Source organism: Rousettus aegyptiacus, unplaced genomic scaffold, assembly GCF_014176215.1.
Source record: "Rousettus aegyptiacus isolate mRouAeg1 unplaced genomic scaffold, mRouAeg1.p scaffold_m13_p_2, whole genome shotgun sequence".
Lineage (NCBI taxonomy): Eukaryota > Metazoa > Chordata > Mammalia > Chiroptera > Pteropodidae > Rousettus > Rousettus aegyptiacus.
The window spans coordinates 108,320,852-108,342,182 of NW_023416295.1; the positions used below are offsets into that span (position 1 = coordinate 108,320,852).

Consider the following 21,331-nt stretch of genomic DNA (forward strand, 5'->3'; position numbering starts at 1 on the left):
TTAAAAATACGGTTATCAGATCAAAAGCATCAGCATCACCTGGGAGGTGTTAGAACTGCAGAATTTCAAACCTCATGCCATACCTACTGAATAAAAATGTGCTTTTTCACAAGATTTCCAGGATATCTGTATATGTCCTATATAATTGTAGATAACATACATGAAATATACATAGATTTATGATATGAAAACAACAAAATAAAGATAAAATCCTTTCCAGTATATGTAGAAGCACTTTTTAAGTTAAAATTTACTACTTAAATTGTATTCGTGGTGATAAGATACATATTTAAGATACATTTAATGCTCAAGTGAAGGTACTAAGTAGCATGCAAATTAATATGCAACCAGCTCCTTAAAGGTATTTAGACATTGGAGTGAAATTAACTATGACCGAATTATTTCAAAGTATATATGAAAAAATTTACTATTATCATGCAGAATCTGGATAATATAGGTTTCAAAAAAGTAAATAACAGTATAGAATTGAAATTGTACAAGTTCACATTTCAAATATTGAGAAATGTTGTCACTATAATTTAAATTTTAAGTTTTATACTTTCTTGAGTCTCAATGACATTCACAGTTTTTTTCAATCGTTAATTTGAATAGCCCCAGCAAAAAACTCTACTATGCCAGGTGGACTTGTATTTTTTCACACATCAGAAAACTATTCTTAACTTGTTTTTCAACTTATGAACAATTTTTACTATTTAGAACAATGCCTTTATGTGTTCTTTCTGGCTCTAGCTAAATCTGCTAACTTCTTGTTCTGATTCATAGCTACCTAGCTCTCCACTGTGGTCATCACCGTGCTGCCCATTATAAGTTTCTTATGTGGATGACAGTAATAGTTTCTTTCCGGTTACTTTGTAGTGTTTGGGTTCCTGATCTAATCTAAACTACTACTGCAGCCAGAAAAGACATTTTAAAACCCAAATGTGTTTATGTATTTTCTCTTTTTCAAGCACTTCAGTTTCTCAAAGTAAGGATCGAAGTCCTTCAGATGGCCTATTGTGCTGCAGCTCCCTCAACATAGTCTTAACCATTCACCTCTCCAACTCCATGTTTCATTATACACGAGTTCCGGTTCTTTGAATGTCCTATGATATCCCCTTTGCTGTTGCTTGTCCTTTCTTCTGGAACATTCTCCTCAATCCACACTGTGCTGCCCTAACACTTTCCCACTTTATTTCTACCATCACTTCTTCTGTCTTTCAGTTCTTTACGTTCACTAGATTTTAAGTAATATAAGAGCAATAAATGTAACAGGTTTTGCTCACTGTTTTATTTCCAGAATCAACACTTTGCTTGATAAATAAAAATTGCTTCATAAATGTTTGATTAATATAAATAGAAGAAATAATATAAAACATTAATTCAAACTGAGTAACAGTTTCTGATGCTGTGCAGCTAATAGTTGAACTCACTAAATGAATTAGAAATCAAGTATACATCCTTGCGATAATTATTTATACACACATCCTCTGTAATAACCTGTCCTGCCAAGGACTCTTAGCTTAGTTACATTATGGTAGTAATTAACCTTGGCCTAGGCTAATAAACTTGATTTCCTAATAATGAATTCAAACTATTGCCCTTCAATATGTTATATCACTGCCCCCCTTAATGTAGAGTAATATCATTGCTGATTACAAGAAATTATGATATACATAAAATTTGACTACATAGCAACATTTAAAAGAAATTAATCCCTTGGTGTAAACCATGGTAATATGATAACAACAATCAGAATTTTTTTCTGGTTAAAATTTTTCTTCATTTACAAATTAATTATTTCACAAAATAATTTTTTAAAAAATTCCTTTGGCTTCTCAGTTCACTGGTTCTCTTAGAGGAAGAGATCAAATTACTTCAAAATTATTTGCCACTGCAATGGCCATTAATCTGTTCATCTATAGTTAGCTATATCTGCCTGCTTTTCTTTTGTAGTTACAGTCATCCTCTCAGCCTTCTGTATGATTCCTATGGGAATCCCTTCTCAACATTCTAAACTGGAACATTCTAAAGGGAATCCATTCTCTTATTTTCTTTGTTTTCCATATTTTCACCAAAATTCAAAAGATCAATGGATTGTAATTTATTTCTTTTTCAAATAAACTGAACATCTATGTAGCTTTAGATTTCCTGTTTGACGAAACTTTAATCTACCTCTTAGCTGTCCTTCTAGGTTTGACTCTCCTTTAAAATTAATAGAATACTGGAGTTAATAACCACAAATTTTTTCGTACAGCAGAACCACATCACCTCACACCAGATTTTTCTGAAGGAGTCATTTTCCACCAATCATTTTAAATATACAAAATCACTTTTTTTTGTTGTTTTTAAAAAGAAGCCAAGTTTTTCATTTAAATTTGTTTAAAGCATTAATGATATTGTACTCTGTTATTACTTGATAAAGCTTTCCTTTGGGACTCTGATTTTTGGACGAAGTTAAAATGTACTCATGAAAATAAATTTTAAAGTGACAAAATTCATATTCTTTGTGTAAGTAAAATATTATAATTAAGATTAAATATACTTCTTAATTTTATTGACTTTAACTTTCTTAAAGCAGTTTAGTATTTACAGTAAATTTAATTGAGGGGAAGATAAAGAGATTTTCCTATATATAAAATATGTATAGATTCAACTAAAATAGGAATTTTATGCAACCCAGCTAAAGCTCATTATTCTTCGTATGTATAACTAATTTATACACATTTTTGAAGCTTGCCCTATTTAAAGAAAAAGTGTAATAGTGTTTTGTTTTCTCAAAAGCATTTATAGCAACAGTTTAATTTTTCTCATTATCTACCTATCATCTATCTATCTATCCATCCATTCATCCATCCATCCATCCATCCATCTACCAATCCACCTCCTCTCATCTCTACACTGTTAAATTGCCTCATGCTTTTTTAAAAGACAACTTGGCTAAATAGGTATTAATTAAAACATAAGGGTTTTATTTCATAAAATGATAATTGTGACTGTTTATTGAGAATTTTGTTAATTACATTTTGTTTTGGGGTCAGAGAAAGGTTCAGTAACTTTGTTAGGACCTGATTTTCTAAAAGTTTCATTTATCAGGACCTGAGCTCAAATGCAAATTTAAGATTATTGGCAGAAATTAACTAGGCAGGCAAGGTTTTAAAAGAGTTTTAGTAGGTAGTAGTATAGAAAGAGGGTTAAACAAAGTGGGGATGAATTATGTATCACTTAAAGAGAAGGATTTTCTAAACTTCAGCTAGGTTGTCCCTGGAATTTATTGAAAATTATATCTTCTTGAGAAAAAAAGATAAAAATATAAGATTTGATATGATATTATCAGAGCAATTTTATTGATTTATTACATGAATTCCAATTTCCATTATAGCAGCATATAATGGATCAAAATTAAACTGTATATTTCAGGTTAATTCAGGAAGAAAAAGAATCTACAGAGTTACGTGCTGAAGAAATTGAGAATAGAGTAGCTAGTGTGAGCCTGGAAGGCCTGAATTTGGCAAGGGTCCACCCAGGTACCTCCATCACTGCCTCGGTTACAGCTTCTTCGCTGGCCAGTTCATCTCCCCCCAGTGGACACTCGACGCCGAAGCTCACCCCGCGAAGTCCTGCTAGGGAAATGGATCGAATGGGAGTCATGACACTGGTATGAAAATATGTCCAGAAAAGCTTTGCCTCCATTAACTGATATTGATTGGCTGTTTATTCCAGATTAAGGGCTTTCTATGCATTTTATTGTTTCTTTTTCTTTTTTTCACAACCACCCTATGTGGTAAGTACAATTATTAATCCCATTATGAGATGAAAAAATGTTACCTACAAAGATGTGACTCGCTCAAGGTCATATAATAAGTAAATAGAAGACTAGGAATCTTGATATCACATTAGAAATCTGGATGACATAAACCATTAAGTACATTTTTTATTGATGATAACTTGAAGAAGTAGATTAGGACTGGGGTTTTTTTTAGCTCAATAAATAACAAAAATTGGTTATTATAATTTTTCAATACGCCAACATAGAATGTTATAATTTTATAATATACATAATAAAATAATTTTAATAAGAGCCATCAAAAGCAATAGCAGCAATTTCCCAAATTTGTTTTAGAATTTCATGTCAACATTTTCACTCTTCTTTATTATTTAATTCATTATTCATTTATCTTTATATTTGGGCTTAAATGTTGAAAGCTTGAGTTAGGAAGTCTCCAAATATGATCAAGAGAAAATCAAAGCATGCTTGCTAAAAATAATATAAGAAAACCTCTGGAAAATATGGTTGTAATGACAACTGAATGCCATGATGTGTAGTCATTTAATTCTCATGATAACATTTGAAATTCTGAGGATGTTACCTCAACAGAGAGTGGAGGGAACTGAGCCTTTAAGAGGTCAAGTAAATGCCCATGTTCAAAACAGCTAGTATGTAGAGCTGTATTTTTCTTCAAATTTGCTAGCTCAAAGCATGTGCTATTGTCTTTTTTTTCTGTGATTACCTGGAAATATATTAAATTGACAACAATAATGAAGATTTAAACATTCTGAACTATTTGTGGAGGTAAAATTTTGTTTTTGTAATAATACTAAAACTATATTATTAAAAAAATAAAATTTACATTAAAATGAAACAAGTTGAGAATAGAAATTAAAATACAAATAGGTAAAATAATAGTTTATACTTTGTAAAATCTAGCACAAGCATAACAAATGAAGGAGAAAATGATACTACAGAACAACATAGAATGTATGTTGTGTTTCTGGTCAGAAAGTTGTAAAGTTTCTATAAAAGTGCACAATGTCTGTATCTGTTTGTGTACATAATATCTGAACAAAGAAGGTGTGTGTATGTGTGTGTGTAGTACTCTCATTCTTACAAGACTGCAAAACTGCCTTATAAATAATTAAGTTTTAAGTTTTTATTTTATCTTCACAAAATTCCTGTTTTATATATATATATAAGTTTAGGTATTTTTTTCTTTTGATTTCACAATTGAGAATTAAAACAGAAAACTATTTACATGGCAAGGCAATACTTCTCATACAATTAAGTCAATACAAGAGAAATTGTGAAATTTTTTTAAAAAGAAAACATTTATCATCTTCAGCCATTGAATCCTCTATTCTGTGCTAATTTCCAATTTGATTTTTAAATAGACGGTACAGACAACGGTCAATCAGAAAAGAAAAGACCAACTAATCAGAACTGACTCCACTCAGATAGATACAGCACAAACTTTTAGTCAATGTACTAAGATATATTAAAGTAATAACTGAGCTACATTATGATCTACTTATTTTAGAAATCTAGAAATCACACTTCTGATTTTATTGACTAAAATGATAAAGTCTCTGGCTTAGTTTCTGCATGTGTAATATGTGCTGCATATATATCGATCACTTACGTATTACTAAAGCTAAGTAAGAATCTTCTCCCACAGAGGATAATTTAGTCATCATTCAAGGCAAGGAAACTTTGGTTATTTCTGTGCTACAATTATTTACTTACATTTATACAACATAGTATTTTTACCTTTTAAGTATTTTCATTTTATAAACATGAGCATCATAATCCTTGACAGTGTTATCATTTTTCTATTAATAAAATAATATATTTATAATATTTAAATGTGAGGTTTATGTGAAAAGGTACCAGTGCTTCCATGCATTGTCTTGAGCAATTAGTCATAAACAAATTAGTAGTAAATGAGCATTATTACACTATAATTAGAGTACTTAAAAAAATATTTAGAGCATTTCCTGAGGGTTAAAAAGTATTTAAAATGTTCAATATCTGACTCAGAAAAACAAGAAATGAAATGCAAGAAGTCCTTATCACTTAATAAAACTTTGCCATTAAATTCACTTTTGTTATTAGTGAAACACAGGTAGATTTTCTTTTACTTGTAGAAAATATTGGAGGAAAAATAACTTTTGTTGGATATAATTTATGTTTGAACATTCAAAGAAATTTAGAAATTTTAAGGACAGAAAATTAAAGTTGAAAAAACATCGTATTGGTTTGGGTTTTATATGTTTTACAAACATGGTTATTTGTTTTTCTTGCATTTACTTTTATCTGTTGTATTTACTTTTATTTTACCACAAACCCATAATCATAAATAACATGCTAGCAATATCTAGTTAAAATACTGAATGAGGAAACAACCTATTTTCCAATAACAATTATAATGTAAAATATAATGTAATAGTTTAACAAAAGTTATTTTACTTATGTAAGAAAGGTTAACAAAGATATGAAGTGAATTGTTTTTTTAAAAAGTCTGTAAAAGAGCATTGACAAGAAAACAACAGCCCAATAAACACGTCATACTGAGACTAGAGCATTTTGCGAATGGGGGATTTATTAGAATCCAGGAAGTTTGAGATCCTTCGGGAATAGCATACGTGCCCAATGGAGTCCCAAAGTGCTCCATAGATAGGGTAAAGGGAGTGTTTACAAAATCTACATACATGCATCGAATCTTTATTTATGCATAAACTTTTTCATTCTGTCTGTAGTTTCTTAGGAGAGATAGTCTCATATTTATTTCTTGCTCGTTCACTTAATATGTGCTTTATATGCCCAGGGTCCATGTCTCGTATCTCAAATACGTACACATGGCTCCATCATAGAAACATGCCCCCATCCAATGCATCTAGGAAGTTCCCTCTTTAAAGTTATTCCTAGGAGAAGTGCTTTTATAATGATCAATGAACAATTACAAACACATTTAGAAAAAAATGAAATAAAAACTATATAGCCAAGTCGTAGATACTATTTAAACTTGTAACATGGTCAAATGGCAATCACTAACTAGTTCTGTTTTATGTTGCTTGTATTACTGCCAATCACAGCCAAGTGACCTAAGGAAACATCGAAGAAAGGTACTGTAAATAACTTTTATGTGATTATTAGTTGAATATTGTTTTTTCCAATGAAAGCTTTAAAATTATATTTCCTCTAGTTGAAGTATTTTATTAACATTAAACAAGAAATATTAAAAATATTTAATTGTTATTTAATTCTTTAAATGTTATCATAAGAGCAAATGTCTCAAAAATAAAATTTTTTGATGTGGTCTGCAACAATATTATATTATGAGGACTAACTTTGAGTTTTCCACAGATTATTTAGAGCACTGTTGGTAAATTAGATACTTTAATGTCAATATTAGAACAATGCTGCTTGTTTTAAAATGTAGGTTTTACTATTACTCAAGTAAAGTGAGGCCAACAGATCAGGAAACAACTGCCAATGAAGAGATAACTGGTTACTCACACTTTTCAAGAGAACGTGGCATGCTACCTTATGTAGGGGCACGGGAAAGTCAATATATGGTTCAAGAGGCAGAAAGAGTGAGAGGAAAGGAAAGGCAGAGAACTGTATTGTGGTTTTTGTGAGAAAGGCAAGGCAAGGAAAGTAGGATTAGGATTGGCTGGTTTGAATAATTGTAGTGGGCTCTAGGGTATAGGGGTTGTCTCCAGTTGTCTGATACCTAGCCTAGGATCATTAAGGCAGAGGAATATTGTTTCTTAGAGTATAAGAGCCCAACAAAGAAGACGTTTGGGGTTCTGGTCTGGACTGATTGATTTGCATATGGAAGGCACGCCCTAGGGAAGTGGTTTGCTTTCTCTAGGAATTAGCTAACTGGGAGGTGCAGTCTCTCCTTAGTCAACATGCCCCAGGTGCCAGAGCATCAGGAATATAGAAAATTAGAAAATGAAGTTAATACACTGCTTTCCTGTTAAGAATAAAATCAAGAGAATAAACATTGACTATGGAAAACAAATGGACTCCAGTTCTGATTCACAAGTGACACCTTGATAAATAATTGAGAACAGCAGAGCTTGAACTCATGGTATATCAGATGGGAAAGATTTCAAAGATTCAACCTACTATCAAGTGCATAAATCTGTTTTTCAGCATCAATAAGATGTGGTAGTGGTAGTCAGCCTCTGCCCAAACACTTCTGGAACCACAGAACTTTTTTTTTTTTTTTTACTTAAGGGAACCTATACTATGCTTAGATGGCACAGACTGATTTTGGTAACTTTTTTTTTTTTCTTTTCCTGAGCCATTATCTACTGTCCTATCGTGCTCCTTGAAACAATCAGAAGAGGTTACCATGCATAATGTTATTATTTGCCTTTGACTTCCTCTGCAACTTAGAAGAATTATACTGGGAACATAGGAAGAAATCTGACTAATGATATAAAGAAGTTCAGTGCGTATAAGGAACAAAAAAAAAGTCACTAAGGAAGGTCCTATACAGAAATTCAACCTCAGGGAATTGAGGGGGTAGAGATGGTTGGTAAGAAAAGTAGGTTATGGAAAGAAGACCACAAACTAAAAACTGTTACATATCAGGGTATATTGCAAGGAGTTATATGCATGATTTTATTTATACTTCAAAAGAACACATTAAGGTATTATCACTTTCATTTTATTGATGAGGACATTTATTCTTAGAGCATATAAGGAATTAGCACATGCCATACAACAAATAAGAGAAACCAGGTTTCAAAACCATCTCTGATTCTAAAGCCTTTTTCTTCAATTTTCTTTACACAGCGTGAGCTCTCAGCGTTATTCAGAGGAACAGTTTGAGTACAGTGTTAAAAGCGGATATTGTAAAAGTTGGTGTAGTTTGTTTGGCAAAGTGAAGAGAGGAGCGTATTTTATAAGAGGGTGTTTCAGGAAAAAAATCAGAAAACAAATCATGCTTAGGAGAAATGATTAGGAAAACAATCACAATTAGATTATGAACTGTGGAAACAAATGTATATTAGGAAGAGTTTTGAAACAGATTCCATGAGTTTAAATGAGATGTGAGTTTAGAAAGTGTTTTTTATAGCATTGATATGTGGAAAACAGTTCTTGAAAAAGATTCTTCTGGTGGCACTAAGCTAATTGAAATGAAGAGGGGAAATGTTATTAAGGTAGCTTCCTAAACTGTGAAAGAGTATTCTAGGCTTGGATGACAAGAGCACAGACAAACAATTTCATTAAGTTTTTCTAATGCATGAGGTCTTTATCATATGTAAACACGTTTGAGCATAATAGCTTCATGTAGAAACAAGCAAGACATTGGGTAGACATAAGAACATAGCTTTAAATTCTTTTTCTGTGGTCATACTGAGAACGTTTTTCATCAGAACTTCTAGAACTCTATCTTTTAGCTATGCTTGCCAGTTTTTCACTGTATGTATTTTCATGCGCAATGATGCTATGAAAAAAAAATGACAGCATTGAAAAATAACTCCACAATTAACCTAATTGTTGAAAAGTCTTGTTTTAATACAGCTCTATATCCATATCTCTGACAAAATTTGTGCTATACAGAATTGTTCTGGATTTTGAAATAAATTGTTCTTCCATCCCTCTTCTTATGGTTTTATATATGCTTTTGTCAATTTTCCCATGACAAGTAGTATGAGTGAAACAAGTTGTAATACTTAATTTCTTATCTTTTATTATTGTGATTTTTGAAAAAGAAAATTTTTTTTCCTTACAAACTCCAACACATTTTTTAAACACCCTGGGATACATTTCTTGACTAATACAAAATGCTTTATCTGATGAAGTTATATTTTGCCAACTTCTCTTTTCACTTCAAACATCCCCCACTTAAAAGATGTTAGGATAACCTAACTGCATTTTTTTAAAAGTAAATTTGCTTTTTTAAAGCATTTACATTCTGGTATATCGAAATAGATCCCAAAATAACTTTTTCGTAGTCCCTGCATATTGATTTATAGTGCTTATTTACTCTAAAATAATGTTTTGAAGTGGGTCCACGTTTACTTAAACTGGAGTTTCTTCACTTTTAAAGAGTAACGAAATTTGCACTCTTTAATAATGTTAATTTATATGTGTGAGACTTATGTGCCCCAAGTTTTTTGTTTGTTTCCATATCTGATTTACTCGGCCTTGCTTTAACAATTCTCCATTTTCATCATCTTCAATTGAAATTTAGAAAATTCATCTGAATATGTTGTTTTCACTTCTAGATTGCAGTGGTGGAAGAAGATGGTCGGGAGGACAAAGCAACCATTAAGTGTGAAACTTCTCCTCCCCCTACCCCTAGAGCTATCAGGATGACTCACACCCTTCCTTCTTCCTACCACAATGAGGCCAGAAGGTATGCTTCTCCCAGCACACTGCAAAGTTTATGCTCTTTTTCTGAAAATATTCCTCCTCCTTTTAAGTATTATCAAATAGACTGTTTTAAAAAATGTAAATATTTTTTTTTTTATTTGAACTGTAGTTCTCCATTAGGGTATTTTCCTGCTACCTCTACACAGTTGGGGGGGAGGGGAAGACAAATTAAGACAAATTTCCATCCTGAGATCAAGTTTTTAGTTTTAAAATGAATTAGGTATTTGTAGTCTTGTTACTAGCTAATATTTATGAGAACAGCTCTTTTATTTTTGGTGGATAGTTCTTATTAAAATAGAGTCAAGCTGGAGGAAGAACATATTAAGAAAAGTAACATAATTTAAAGGGATTCTAGAATGTAGGGGTGGAAAACTTTTCCCTTCTTTTCTTCTAAATTTTTTGACTGGTCTAGTAATTAAATTGACAAAAGGCAGATTAACAGGAGAACAAATTTTATCCATAGAAGAGTCCCAGAAAAATATTAGACCCCCACCCCCTCCTCGCAGTCAAGCTTACGTTGAGGCTTATATACCATCCTGAGCTAAGGAGAAGTGAGAAGAGGTCCAGGGCTTTAAACAGGAAGTAGACAATTCACAGAAAGATGAAAAGAACAGATGTTTGGTAAACAAATGTTTGCCATGCCATGTAGATAAGTCCTTCTGATATAAAATGTTATCTCTGTTAATGGCTCTCTTCCTGGTACCTGTCCCCTATCTAAATTCTTTTAGGCAGTTAAGGCCTTTTAAGGGCGAGGTAACAAGCTTCTTCTGAGCCAGCTAGGCTCAGATTGTCTTCTACTTGAAATAATCCACATGCCAAAGTGGCACATTCTGGGGTGGCATATTCTGCTTTCCCTCAAGGACAAGATATAAATTTGGCTTATAGTGTAAGAGTATTTAAGGTATGAAAAGTGAATGATTGTGCCTAGTTTACTTTAGCAGACTAGCATGTGCATCAGCCATCCTTTGTGCTGCCAGCTCCTCATACACAAAATTCTTAGAAAAGAAAAAAAAAGCATATTTTTGAAAATATTAATGGAAAAGATAAGCTAACATGGGGAATTATCTCATTTATCATAGTGACTCTTCATACGGTCCTTTCCATCTATCTAAAAAATTATAAGCAATTCTCTATAATAATTGACATAAATAAATCTAAGAATGTAATTTACTTCTAAAATAAATGTCCTTTCACTATCATCAATTGCAGCATCTCTGGACACGTAATTAATATAGCTGAACATAATGACAATGGTTAATACCGTAAGAAAGAATCTGTCTTTTAAATATTATGTGTTTTACAACAAGTATTTTTGAAAGAGAGCTTTCTGTGCTGAAAGACATTTCTTTCCATTTTGTTTATTTTTAATTCCTAATGTGGAAAAAAATAATTTACTCCAACTTCAAAATATATTCTTCCTTCACTCTCCAAAACAAGAGTGAATTATATTGTAACATATGAAAAGCAATAACTTTTGTAGTTTAGAGAATGTGAACTCAGATTAATTAGGCTGAATAAGTAAAGTTAAATAGTTCATCGTAGAATTGTCAATTTAACAGGTGTAGAAAAAAACTGTAGCAATGTCTGTTGAACCACTCCTGTTAATACAGTGTGAAATACATTGACCAGAAATGGAACCTAGACCAACTGCTTGGAGACCATTTCTTGCACCTAACAGAATCTCTGAGAACTATAAGAAAAAGCGTGCAGTAATTACTAGGGTACACAATCTGTTGCTTCTAAATCCTACTTAGATGAAATTAAAATTAAAAGAATTAGGCTCCAAAACTGAGAGAAGGATGGCTAGAGGAAAATTCAATAAAACCATAGACTAGGAATTTAAACTTTATTGTTTAGTTATATTTAAATTTCTTACTATAGGTCATTATGTTTAAGATTTTTTTTTGTCACCGTTTAAGGAATTTTTATTAAAGAAAGAATTTTATAATTCAAACTATGTTTCCTTGCTCAGTTTAAATTCTATTATTTAAAACAGAAGCGATATTCTGAGCTTTCCCACAGTAAAGAATTACAAAGTTAAAGAAAGGAATGCTTATATTTAAGGTTTTAAAAGACAGCTCTGAGAAATAAATAAAGTCAAGTGCTAAATAATAGGTCTTTTAACCAACCTATGTAAACTAACCTACAATTATTGATTAGTTCGAGATTATGTAAAGAAAAAAGAAGGGAAAAAACCATATAAAATAAGAAAATTTTCTAGGGAAAACTTGCAGGTTCAGGGCTTTAAGGCTGAGGAAACCATACTTTAAATGCTTACAAGGAAAAGCAAGTAGAAAAAGAGAAAATAACTTCTAAGTGTTCCTTCTTTCATGCTTTTGTAAAGAAAAAATGTCTTGTGAACCCTGTGGATGTTGCATCAAAAGACGCAATTTGCCTTCTTCTGTTTTGCAGTAGTTTATCTGCCTCCCTTGAGCCAGAAAGTCTTGGGCTTGGCAGTGCCAATAGCAGCCAAGACTCTCTTCACAAAGCCCCCAAGAAGAAAGGAATCAAGTCTTCAATAGGCCGGTTGTTTGGTAAAAAAGAAAAAGCTCGACTTGGGCAGCTCCGTAAGTATGCATGTTTAACTTTCCACTGCTACTCATTTCAGTTGCTTGAGTGTCCACCTGTTTTTCATTTTATTTCTCTGTTTTTTCATTTTTCCTTTTTCCTACCTGACAAACTTTGTATCCTAATAGCTTTGTAAATCCAATTCAGCTGAAAAACACTTGGCAAAAGTTACAGGGGAAGAATACTGTATTATAAAATTCTTCAGTCACTTCGATTTCTCCGTTAATAACAATAACAATAGAATTTATTTAATGTTAACTCTGTGATACACACAGGGACCCTCTGAGGCAAGTGTTATTACTGTTATCCTTACTTATTGATGAGTAAAAATATATTAGTAATTTGCAAAACTGAGATATTCATTCTAGTGCTAGTGTTTCAAAACCAGCTTAAAACCATCGAGTGTACTTCTGCTTAGAGCATAGATAGATGTGTATAAAAGCTTAGCTATGTAAATTTAAAAGCTTTATGGGGGAGCAGGTTGAGAAGCCTACAAAAAATCCAAAAGAACTTTTTAAGTCAAAATAAAACATTGTGATATATAGGGCATAAAATGGAAAGGACAGGATTTCTTTTTTAAAAGCTATCACAGTTTTCCACTAACAAACTCTACAATAGGTAGGTGGAAGGATGGAGAAATGAATAGGGCACAGGGGATTGTGTTAGAATTAGCTACTGACAATGACTAAGTGGATAAAATATATATCAGTACATTTGAAATGACCTTAGGTTATTATTTAAACATATATATACATTGATGTATGATCAGCTAGCTGGATAAAGGGATAGAGAGACAGAGAGATAAAGAGAGAAAGACAAAGAGGAGAGAGAGAAAAAAGGAGGGAAAGAGAGAGAGAGGAGTAACTGTCTAAAACAAAAAGCATATGTGAAATGTATTTATTGAAATGATTATCTATCCACTTGCCTTTTTTTTGGGGGGGGTCTTCTTATATATTTATTTTTTTCCTCTAAAATTTTTTTTCATCTTGGTAATTCTTGATTGTATCTTCTATTTTTCCCTCTTCTATTTAACTTAAAACTAGAGTTAAATTATTAGGAAGGATTTAGTTTCTACCTCCAGTGTTAAACAAAATGATGCAAATTTCTTAGCACTCCCTTTGTCTTCTCAAATAATGGAATGATTATTCACAAGTAATACCTCAACCACCAGGCTTAGTTTCTTGCCCTGGAACCAAAAGAATTTCTGAAAATAATATTAATATTTGAAGATATATACTGTAGTATTATTCAAAAATGCCTTTTCCAGCTTCCACAGTGTGAAACCCACTCAAAGCATCAGAAGCCATGGGGAACTGATGTGAAGCTGGCTGTGTGATTAAATGTTATTCAGCAGGAGAATTAAGTTCTCTTTGTACTTCTACTTTTTAGGAAAGGAACCCCTCAGGCTATAAAAATATTATTGAATAATGAGAGAAGAGAGAAGATGATTATTTTTTAAATATAAAATGTATACTTTCTCAAGACATTGTTTTAAATTGTTTCATCTTGTTTGACCACTCCCTATAGTCTTACCAAATTATTTACCATTTCCAGTATATTATAGTGTAATTCACAATAGTGTTGATAGTTAATTATTTTAAAAATGTTTATTTTGTTAACATAGTAATTATTTTATTTATTCTTATTTCAACATATATGGTCTATTAGGTTCCATAATTTACTTTTGCCTTTTAAAATGTAATGAACTGCCTTTTCACTTAGATTTTTCTATTTTTATTTTGTTTAACTTTGATGAAGAATTACTGAATCATTAGGAATTTTGCCAACAATATTATGTCAAATGAGGATATCCAGAATATGATTTAGTTAGAAAAATATAGATCCCTCTAGAAACCCAGACTTTCTTACCCATTTTCAGTGACGTGTGTTTTTATGTCAGAACAAATGGTACAAGAGTCAATTACAATTACATTTTTTTTTTTAGGCAAGGAAACCCTTGGTTGACCTTATAGATTGCAAGGACCTTGTCAGTTTATAATTCCTTATTTTTTTTTCTATTTTTTTTTTTTTTATGCCTATAGTACCTAGTCTTCCTAGGTGGTCTCCCATCCAAGTACTAATGAGGCCCAACCCTTCTTAACTTCTGAGATCAGACAGGATCGGGCTTGTTCAGGGTAGCATGGCCACAGACTACAATTACATTTTTATCAACACCATCCAAGTCATAAACTAGCAATAGTTACAAGGCTTCTGAGCTCTGAGCAATTTTGTTTTACTCCATAGAACAAAGGTAGAGTGTAAACAAAATCAGAATCAGCAGCATGTTAAGGACTACAGGACTGATGAAGAAGACGAGGACAATAACCTATACCTCTGGAGCTATGTAGGCACTACATTTAAGGTATATCAAAATTCCTGGAGAAACCAAGAATAAAAAGTCTCTATTGAAAATAAGACTTAAGTAAATAAGAAGACAACACAGGTACAAGTAGGTTCCCAGAAACCCTCTTTGTACCAAAGTAAGTGCTACCTGGTACCACTGGTACTTTGATTGAGGGCTATGGACTTGGGTCTACTTTTTTCCTGGAAGGCATATCCCAGCTGTGAGGGGAAGATCATGAAGACTCATTAACTCAGGGGCTAATGCTGCTGGTTCACAGATCAGAAGAAACTAGGGAAACATCTCTAGTGATTATAATTTTATTATCTTGATCTGGAAAATTCAGACACAGGAGTAAGCCAGTGTTCTTTCTTCTACCAATGAAAATAGAAATAGAAGATAAGAAAGGATGGTGTGAAGAGTAATATGGTAGAGGAATAATGATGTCAAGGAACCAAATTTGAAATTTTGGACCATGTCCTAAGATTTAGAACGCTTAGTTAAAGAGTAGCTTTTAAAGGCAGAGAAACATGAGTTAACCTGAGAGTAACTATGCCTTTAAATGAACTGTGACATGGAGGAAGAAAACTATCTAAATCAAATTATGAAAATGTTCACTTGGTTCATTCAGAAATGATAAACAACAAGGGAGAAATTCTTAGTAATTCGCAGAGAAGAATATTTGTAAAGGGGGTGTTATTTGCCTCATATAACAATCCGAAAATATAGGTTAATAAGGTAAACCAGATATGATAGATCAGTCAATGTTACTACAGTGATAACCCCTACCCATGGAGAATCAAACTTAATATACTATATATAATTAATCTTTACAAGTGTTGTTAGCAGAGACAATATAATTCTGAAAACTCCATAACTCAAAAGAATGGGGTTTAAAAGCATTTGAATAAAGCTAACAGAAACCAAACATAATTATTTTAGTCTAGAAATCTATTAGAACATGTTTTTCAAATGGTTGGTGATTATTCACTTAAGTCACAAATATAGCAAAGAGTAAAATTGAGTAGTAATGGGAGATTTCAAGTTTTCTGGTTATCTTTTAGAAAATTCATTCTACTCTTATCAGAGGTTTTGATAGTTCTTGTTCTTATTATTGCCTATAACGAAAGACCGGGATTTGCAAAAGTGTACTAAATTCGTCAGGTTATGGTCAGGGTGTGAAATAAAAGGAGTGAGGAAGACAAAATTGAATCAACATTTGTTCCTCCACTTAAAGCTCTCATATTCAATTTTTTAAGTACTGTGCAGGAAAGATATGTGACCCAAGGCTACCTGAAAGTCACGATTGAATTTGGGCAGAGTGTTCTGACAGAGGAAGTATTCCTTCTAGCAGACTGGATAACCTTGTTTAGTTTCTCTGTTTCTTTTTCTCTTTCTTTTATTTTTAGTCCCTTTCTTTCTATATCATAAGTCCCAAAATGAAAAGACATAAAAGCAGATTTGATAATCTCATTGAGGGGCATGGAGAAAATAGGTGCAATAACTACTTCTGCTGACTTCCTAGAGCGTACATCCAGGATATAATAGTATCCTGTTAAAGTTTCACAGCCCAGTGACCACAGAATATTTTATTTCTTTATTTATTCATCTAGATGCAATGCTCTCTGATATTTCTATTAACGTTTAAACATGCTCATGTCTAATCTATATCTTAAAAGTCATCACTTGATCCTTCCATCTTCCTAGATATTGACTTATCTTTCTTTTACCCTTAATATCGAAACTAAAGTTAGATATTTTTACTTCCACATCTGTCAGTCATTTTACAACCTACCACAACCTGGCTTTCACACAAACTACTGTTAAAGTTCTAGAAACAAGTTTAATCTTAGCCAATATGAAAGAATTGGTTAGGACCATGAAGACTAGATATTATCAAAGCAATTCAAGAAGATAGCAGTACACTCACACTTGTATTGATGATGATGTGAAGTAATAAGTATATCTGAAATATAAGATCTCTTTCTAAAAATATATTTTTAAAAATTTTAGTCAAAAGTTGTATCTATAACAAATGATAGATGTATGTGAATGGCATAGACATGAGAACAAAGTCAGTAAGACCACCAACTAAAGTAAAATGATAACTGGAAAAACTGACCAAACCAAATGGGTAATTATAAAATCTTTATTTTTTTTAGTAACTTTAAAATTTAAAGAAAAGTAATAAAATGAAAGTTTATCTAATGTGAGCAGAATATACAAATAACTAGAACTACTCAAAAACTCTCAGTTTTGCCTCTATCTGCTTACTTGAATACAAAGTTTTCACCCAGAAAAGAGGTCTTAACCGTAGGTTACTAAAGCCCTTGAGAGTTGCACTTTTGAGGGGAAACAGACACAGATAATTTAAAATCATTTATTTATTTATACTTTCAGTGAATAAACATAGATTGAGCCACTGTTAAGTGCAGAGTACTGACTATGGGCTTTGTAAAAGACTGAAGCATGGCTATTGGCATCAAGGAACTTTTAGTAAAACAAATATGTATGTATGTAAAACATACATATCTCTTATTTAAAACAAAACAAAAACTTCAGTATGTTTCCGGCCAAGAAAAATGTACTTATGTCGTCTGTCCTCTCAGAACAACTAGAACAGGGGTTCTGAACCTCACGATCCATGATTAGGCATCAGTAATTAGAATCCTGACTGGCTTGACTTTTAATTTTATCTGAAAGCATTAACCTATTTTGAAACAAAGCCAATTAAGCGGTGTTAAAAATAGTCATTTCAAACAATGCTCATTTGTTTCATTGACAAAGTTGCTCAGTAACAGAACAGGAGAGGTAGTGACAAGCTGTGACTCACGACATCCCTGTGGATGAGATTTCAAAATGGGGCCTTGGTGATGGAAAAATTAAGTGAGAATTATAACTGGTTGAATAATCCTCCAGTAATTGTCCCAGCGAGTGGAGTGATGCCACCTTGGATCAAGGTTTCTAGTGGAATTATTAGGACTCACTCTTTCCTTGGTGAATACAACCCTCAATCACTTGGACATGAACATTTTAACAGCACAGGTATCTGATTTATAAATTACTGCTATGGATAGGAATCATAAATGAAAAAAATAGTGTTATTTCTAAAGACTATCTGAAAAAAAAGTAAAATATGAAGATTCCAAAATATCTCACTCTAAACTTATAGCTCTTAGGAGCATTATTTATAAGAAAAATTTAGACCTTTTATGTTATTCAGGTCAATATACTAGTCAATAAATGTAGTCATTACTAGACATAGTATTGGGATTAAAAAAAAAAAAAAAAGAATACTTTTTCATTCTACTCTGCTGTGGCAAGATAACAACCAGAGAATATTATTTATTTCTGATTACTGCCCTGTTAGAGGTATTTCATCAGGTTGGAGGGAAGGATTTAAGCTGATGAGAGGACTGAAATCAGGTGAGGAGTAGATAAGTAGATGTATTTAATCTTGCTGGTCCACCTGGATGGCTGATTACAAATATTTAATGAGCTACCATGTGGGCTTTTTTGTCATTGAGGATACAAAGCTAGAATCAAACCATTAAAGTTATAGATAGATTGACTTTATCTCAATTTAAGAAAACTCTGGGGTGTTATATCCAAAGAGCTTGTTTATGAGGTACTGTTTTTTTTTTTTTTTGTCACAGAAGATTTTCAAGTAAAAGCTAGGTAAGTACTAAAAAGATCCGTTGTAGAGAGGATCCAAGCATTGGAAAGGTGATTGGAGTGGATGATCTTTAAGATTTACTTTAATTCTAGTAGTCCTGAGTTTATGAAGGTGTAACATTTAAACCTTATGTCCAGCAACTTGTTTTTTTACAAAACTTATACCATGAATTACTTACTATAGAAATGCATTGGTCTTTTTAAAATTACAGACTTTTAAAGTAAGAAAATATCTAACAATCTTGTAATGGTTCATATTCTATACTATATAGAAATAGATGGCTTTAACAATTCTCAAGGCAAAGTAGTAGCTTAAAGGAGAGTTGGCATTGGCTTCTAGCTCTCACTTCCGAGTCTAGTGCTCCAGACAGTATACTCTTGTGACTATTTCAATCAAAAAAAAAAATACATTATTGATTTTCTAATCCTGTGGAGCAAGCTTGGTAAATTAATGAAACTAAAAACATGATTATTTATTTCAAGAAGTTTATAAATTCTTGAGGATATTACATATAAATGCATGAAAAAAATAAAGAACAATTCAAAGCACCAATAAAAAAGGACATTACAAAATACATTACCAGTTGTCTTATAAAGGATACAAACATAATGTCATTGAGGAGTTCAGATGATTAATTTTTATTTTCTAGGATATATTTGATTCTACTATGAACATCTAAGTGCAGTTTTCCTACAGGAATGAAAAGGTGTAAAGCTAGAGTTTCAAACAGAACTTATCCTTGATGAAAGGGCACTGACACCACATGAAAAAACAAACTCCAAGGAGAATGTGATGGAAAGGACTTGGGTCATTTCTGTGGCTAGTTAGGAAGTGGATATTGGCTGGGGTCAGGAGTGTGAAACCAAATTATCAAGCAAAGAAAATGATCAGGCCTGAGGGTCAAGTTGCCTAGCCATAGAGAGATTGGAAATGCAGAGATCAGCGGGCAGCAAGATGAAACAGAGACAAGCACATGAATGAAATGATCTAGGATCTGTGGTGAAGCATCCAAGCAGAAGTAGGAGTTAGAGCAACCAAGTACCATGCTACAGAGGTAGCTTACCAGTTTAGGGAAATACTGATAGAGTGTGGAGACAAGGTAGAGATGTTAAAACCTTTACTACGCCTAGGGGAATCATCTGCTCCATATGATCTTAACATTCATTGGTTACTCTCTGTGAAACACCAGGTATTTTCAGAGAACCCTCATAATTATGACCATAAAGAAAGAACAGAACACATGTGACCAGCCTAGCTGATGTTAACTAACAGTGAATCGTGAGAATGAAGAGGCCATTGACAGGCATCGCAAGAGTGAGAACAGAAATCAAAGTTTTTCAAGAGTGGAGAATTGAAGAAATAGTGCCAAATACAGCAAAGCTATGAAAAAAAAATAACAAAAAGATAAAAATTCATTAAATCTGAACAAGCCAAATCCTCAATTAGAGATAGATAAAATGCATATGTTTGATTAAAAAAACAACTTTTACAGATTTCCTTTAAATGTATACAAGAAACGATATATTTTGAAAATAATTTTTGCCTACTAAATTTCATTTCCCTATCCTTTATTGGCCGAATTCATTGGCCTGCTGTGATCAGCATAATGGAGAAAACAATTTCATGGTGACAAAACTGAGTCAGCATTACACCAGCATTATTTAGCAAGCACCTTTCTACACCCAAAATTTGGGTGGCTAAGTTGAACTTTACCCAAAACCTTAGATTGTTCCTAGATGCTATGGAACCAATGGATATAATAATATAAATTCCACAATGTATCAGTTAGAGATGACTCATTCCCTGAATGGTGAAAGGGCCTCTCTGAAGAAAGCAGTATTTAGCTTCAATTATGAGTACATGTTTTACATCCTCTTTATGAGCCAGGCGCTGTGCCTAGGTGCATCCTCCAGAGAGCTTACAGACTAACAGACATGAAATAAGTAACCATTTATTAATTCAAGTGTGTTTAAACACAAAATGAGTGGCACGGAGTAATATTGAAGAGAGGTCAAATGAAGAAAGATGAAGCCACTGATCAGAAAGTAGATTATAGTCTTAATCTCTGTGGCGTTAGAGTTCCCTTTTTTACACAATAACAGGGACCTCTCCTGGAATGGAAAGGCAGAGACCTTAAAATGTGGGTTTTGACCAGAAATTTCTCCAGACTTGTACCTCAAAGGCCAACATGAAGTAAATTATTTTGAACAGAATCTAAGGCCCAAGCAACATAGACATATTTGCTTTAACATTCCAAATGAACAGATATCTCCAACCAGTACCACTGGTAGATCTGGACATATTAGGGTCCTTTCTTGAATTCCTCAGCCTGGGTCTTAAGAAGCCTCACACTTTGCAGTACCTTCCTTGACATTCTCTGAGATCTTCCCTCTGGTGCCTGGGAGAGGCTGAGGCTGGCAATGCTATCTGGGCCAGTGCCCTCAGCCAAGACCTAGACCTGTGTGGTTCTACTTGCTGGAAGCATTGAAATTTTCTGTTACCTTTCAGATCCTGAGACCAGCCAGGGAAGCAGTTTCATCTAATCTAACTAAACCATATGGACCCAAGTCTCTGT

At 32.8% G+C, this 21,331-nt stretch overlaps 1 protein-coding gene and 1 pseudogene across 16 annotated transcripts in view; one reads left to right on the forward strand and one right to left on the reverse strand.

The window, feature by feature from the left end:
• Window positions 1-21,331, forward strand: part of PPFIA2 (PTPRF interacting protein alpha 2) — a 424,261-nt gene that overhangs the window by 340,607 nt on the left and 62,323 nt on the right. For all 16 annotated transcript variants that reach the window (XM_036237945.1, XM_036237946.1, XM_036237951.1 and 13 more), the window contains 4 exons: window positions 3,418-3,655; window positions 6,868-6,897; window positions 10,024-10,154; window positions 12,584-12,738. In XM_036237945.1, the coding sequence (XP_036093838.1) occupies window positions 3,418-3,655; window positions 6,868-6,897; window positions 10,024-10,154; window positions 12,584-12,738 (554 nt within the window). The remainder of the gene's footprint in view (window positions 1-3,417; window positions 3,656-6,867; window positions 6,898-10,023; window positions 10,155-12,583; window positions 12,739-21,331) is intronic.
• On the reverse strand, window positions 14,773-14,891 carry LOC118613919 (annotated as a pseudogene).